The 5,000-nt window shown below is 39.7% G+C and overlaps 1 protein-coding gene across 1 annotated transcript in view; it reads right to left on the reverse strand.

Moving 5' to 3' along the window:
- The window catches only part of LOC125029108 (basic proline-rich protein-like), a 2,755-nt gene extending 745 nt beyond the window's left edge, over positions 1 to 2,010 (reverse strand). Inside the window, exons 1-2 of the mRNA XM_047618895.1 lie at positions 1,614 to 2,010; positions 19 to 1,095 (exon numbers count right to left, since the gene is read on the reverse strand). Coding sequence (XP_047474851.1) covers positions 19 to 1,095; positions 1,614 to 1,782 — 1,246 coding nt within the window. The 5' untranslated portion in view covers positions 1,783 to 2,010. The remainder of the gene's footprint in view (positions 1 to 18; positions 1,096 to 1,613) is intronic.
- Between the last annotated feature and the right edge of the window lie 2,990 nt (positions 2,011 to 5,000).

The following is a 5,000-nucleotide window of genomic DNA, read 5'->3' on the forward strand; positions in this document are numbered from 1 at the left end:
TTATGCGTATGCACTTACTTGGTTCGCCCATAGATCCCGTGGCGCCCGTGCCGCCAGAAGCAGCGCCGCCGGGCATGAAGCTGCTTGCACCGCCTGCGCCCATTCCGCTGGGCATAAAGCTGCCTCCAGAGCCCATTCCACTGGGCATAAAGCTGCCCATACCGCCAGAGCCCATGCCACTTGGCATAAAACTGCCCATGCTCCCAGAACCCATGCCACTAGGCATAAAACTGCCCATACTTCCAGAGCCCATACCACTGGGCATGAAGCTGCCCATGCCTCCAGAGCCCATGCCACTTGGCATAAAGCTTCCCATACCACCAGAGCCCATGCCACTGGGCATAAAGCTGCCCATGCCACCCCCGGGCATAAAGCTACTTGGGCCCATGCCGCCACCAGAGGCCGAGGAAGACTTGGAACCAGAAGCCTTCGCAGAGCCGGCGGGACCTGCGGACGAGAAAGTTCCAGAAGTTAGTCCACCGGGAAAAGCCCCTGGGGGAGGCATGGCGCCGGGGGGAGGGTAGGCGCCCGCGGGGGGCAAGGCCCCGGGAGGAGGATAAGACCCAGGAGGAGGCATGGCACCAGGGGGAGGGTAGGCCCCAGGGGGAGGCAAGACACCGGGGGGAGGGTAGGCCCCAGGGGGAGGCAAGACACCGGGGGGTGGGTAGGCCCCAGGGGAAGGCAAGACACCGGGGGGAGGGTAGGCCCCAGGGGGAGGCAAGGCACCGGGGGGAGGGTAGACCCCTGAGGGAGGCATGGCGCCTGAAGGAGGGAAAGCCCCCGACGGTGGGAGGACTCCGGATGGCGCCAAGGCCCCGTAAGGCAAAAGACCCGACGAAGGAGGAGAAGAAGCAGGCGACGAAGAGAAGGACCCAAGGGGAGGGATAACTCCGGGCGGAGGGTAGACGCCAGGGGGCGGGAGAGGGGCGGGGGCAAACATGTCGGCGGGGGAGGCGGTCGGAGGGAGGGTTGGGGGAGGAGGGGGAGGGGCGGGCGTGGTGTGAAGGGCCTGGAGCTCCTGGATCTCCTCGGGCGTCGGGATGAAGGATTTGATCATGGCTGCCGACGGCATGAAGGACGCGAAAGCCCCCATTCCTGACGGAGAGATCAGACGGCGTCAGCTGAATGTGCGCGGCAGAGTGAGGGTTGAGGTCGAACACTCGGCTTTTGCTTCGCCCAAATTTTATTTTCTTTTTTTTAAATATATATATATATATATATATATGCATATATATATATATATATATATATATATATATATATATATATATATATACATACATATATATATACATATATTTATATGTGTGTGTGTGTGTGTGTGTGTGTGTGTGTGTGCATGCATATATATGTATATGTATATGTATATTTATATATATATATGTATATGTATGTGTGTGTATATAATATATATATAATATAGATATGATTTATGTACATATGTATATGTATATACATATGTATGTATATGTATATGTATGTATATACATATATATGTATATGTATATACATATGTATGTATATGTATATGTATGTATATACATATATATGTATATGTATGAATGTATGTATGTGCATGCTTAAGCTTTGTACGTAGAGCTTCGTCGACCTACCTCCGGCCATGGAGGCCCCTGGGGGAGGCTTAGCCCCAGCAGGAGGTGGAGGCTTGGCAGCCCCTGCGGCCGGCAGAGGCTTGCTCACACCGGCGGCAGTGGCAGCAGCAGCGACGCCCACACTGAAAACCGCACAGGCAGCAGCGTACAGCAGAGCCGAGGCCTTCATCTTGGTGGCCTAAGGAGAGGGAACTGAGCTGAGAGATACCTGAACAGCGGCACTAAATTCTCTGCAGAGGATAATTAAAGTTTTTTTTTTCTCCCTCTTCTTCTAGCATTTTCTGAGGTAATACACTTCATAGTAAACACTAACACTCTTTTAAGATAATCTTTCGATTGAAACTCACTTGTTTTCTCAACCGTTTCACCAACTTGTCAACATGCAGTGTTAGTTGAATCACCGGTAATGCCTTCTAATGACTTCTAAATTGGATTTCAGGTTCAAGTAGTTTGACTCGAAAATTTATTTTCTTTGTCAAATGCGGTATTCTTTAAAGAAAGGAAAATTTAATGTAAAATTTAAAATTTAAACGGAAAAACTAAATTAGAGAAACGAAAATCACAGACGCAGTGTACAGAGTAGGAAAACAGATCCCAAAGAAACAAAAATATCACAAGGAAAGTGACTTTTCTCAGTTCAATCTCAGGAAAGAAAGGCAATTCATCCTAGAAAACATAATGAAGAGGTGTATAGTAATAAAAACATTGTATAGAACTTTAGACACATGTAAACATAAATATTAAGCGTCAGCTTATAAAAAAAATAGAGAAAGAGAAGGCAAATCGGAGTAGTACAGAGTGGATATGGCAAGTATCTTTACTGATTTCTTTAAATATTCATATATTTTTCGTCTTCCGTCTCCTTCAAGATTTATTTAATTTTTCATTCAATGACCTTGATTCTTAAGCCACCTCACCCCACACTTAAACTAATCCTTTCTTTTCACTACAAAAAAACTTTCCCCAGCTAAACGAAAGAAAAACGAAAATCGATTCCAACGCTTCTGTATAAAAAGCAAGATACTTGAGACAGATCAGATAAATGTTCCAAGGAGCAGCGCCATTCCGCAACAGGTCCCACGGCACGACTTACCTCTGTGATGACTCGCTCGACACGAAACGATAGCCGGTGCAGAAGGGCTTATATACCTTCTGTTCCTGTCACGTGACGGAAGAGGGTGGGAGGGGATTCGATATCACTTTGATTATGCCGATTGCAAAGAAAACAAGGAAAGCAAATGTTAAAAGATAAAAATTTTAAAAATATCTTGTATTATTTTCTGTCTCTTTTTCCTCATTACGAGTGACTGTCAGAATAAAATTGGTGTTATCTTCAGAATTCTGATCTCAGCGAATATACTTATAAAACCACAGGGAACTGATAAATTGCAAGATTGAGCTCTACCATTAATATTACTTGTAATGCTATCAGGTACCTTCCCTTTGCTTTGTTAATATAAGATTTATATTCTATAGTATCAAACATTCAGATGGACATTACATATATAAGAATCGATCATCGGAATTGTATCTAAATTCTTTTCTCGAAATTCTTGATTCTCGCTTTCCTTTTTCAGTGCAATTTCTCTCACTGTTTACCTTTCTGTATAATTTGCAATTGAGCACGACTAAAACTGGAAATAGAATTTCATTATAAATGAAAGAAAACGGAGCAGGGTGGCGTCCCCTTTGTTTGATCCTTTGTGGGAACTTAATGATATATTGATGTCTATAGAGATACATGAGAAAATACCTTTGTCTGAGAGGCAACAAAACAGTGCGTAAATGGAGTGTATTTCACATCGCAAGATTCATCTTCTTATATAAATCTAGGCAATAGTTATTGTCTGTAAATACACGAGAAGTCAAAGCAAAGTTGTATTCCAGGATAGTCACAGTTTCGTTGGCTGATTATTCGAAGACTAGAATGGTTAATGTACATTACATCCTTTCCTTTTCATGTGAAAAAATACATATTTTCAAGTATGAGAGAGACTAGTGGGAGACGAACATGTTGCCAATAATAAGACTGAAACTAACGAGGAATATCAAAATGGCCGATGATATAGAAAAAAAAAATATCAAGATAAAAAAAAATATAATAATAATAAAATGTAGCTCATATAAGGGAGCGAATCTCAAGTAAGCAACCTGAAATGGTGTTAAGACTGTGACTCAAAAAGGTAGGTGGAGAAACTTTACATCCAACACCTTGTAGTGAAACAAGGGTTTCTGGACCGTCGACTTTGTCATGGTAAATATGATCCAAAATTATTTTATTGCCTGGAAAAAAAAAATCAGAAACAAAGATTTTACGGTTGCCAGTCTTTCTTTCTCCTTCCTCTTAACAAAGGCATTTGTTTCTCGCGCTTGTCCTCATTATTGCTAGTATAGATATCATCATCACTGTTATCATAATAATGAGACTAATTTTACTAACGTCAACAACAAAAGAGCATCATCAAAAACAAAAAGAACAATGATAATGATAATAGTAATACTTATAGTAATGATAATAAAGGTAACAACAATTAAATATAATAATGATAATGATAGTAATGACGATGATAATAATAATAACAATAATTATAATAATAATAATAATAGAATAATAATAAACATAATGAGGATAATCATATTGATAACAATAAAAGTAGTAACAATAATGATAATGATAGCAATAAGGATGATGATAATAATAATGATAATGATCTTGATAGAATATTAATGGCAATAAGATGTTCATAACAGCCATGATAATTTATAAAGGAGGTAATGATAGGACTGGCAATAACCCAATGCCGACGGACACGACGTGTACGTATGTGCTATGCTCAATGTGAGTTACATGTTTGATTGTTTTTATACATGGATGTCTACACTTGTACCAAAATCACAAAGTCTACTAATTTACTCCTTTGAGGCTAAATACTAGCAGAGCCATCTATGTGCAGAATATAGAAAATGAGCACAGCATTTTCCCCATTTTTTATTCATTTTCCCCGGCTGCATTGGGATGATGAAAAGTATAAAGATTATAATGAAAGGGTTGACGATAGCAACAACATAAAAAACAACAGGAAAGCAATAATAATGATGCTGATAATAATTGAGACAATAATTATATTGTTAATAATGGTGCTGATGAGGATACTACTGCTACTATTACTAATGACAATGATGAAAAAATAAATGATAATAATAATGATGATAATGATAATAATAATGATAATGATAGTGATAGTGATAATGATGATGATAATAATATTAATTATAATAATAATAATAATAATAATAATAATAAAGATAATCATAATAATGAAAATAGTTATGAAAATAACAAATATAATGATAATAATAATAATAATATGAATAAAAATAAGAATA

This window comes from Penaeus chinensis, chromosome 9 (assembly GCF_019202785.1).
Source record: "Penaeus chinensis breed Huanghai No. 1 chromosome 9, ASM1920278v2, whole genome shotgun sequence".
NCBI classification, from domain to species: Eukaryota; Metazoa; Arthropoda; class Malacostraca; order Decapoda; family Penaeidae; genus Penaeus; species Penaeus chinensis.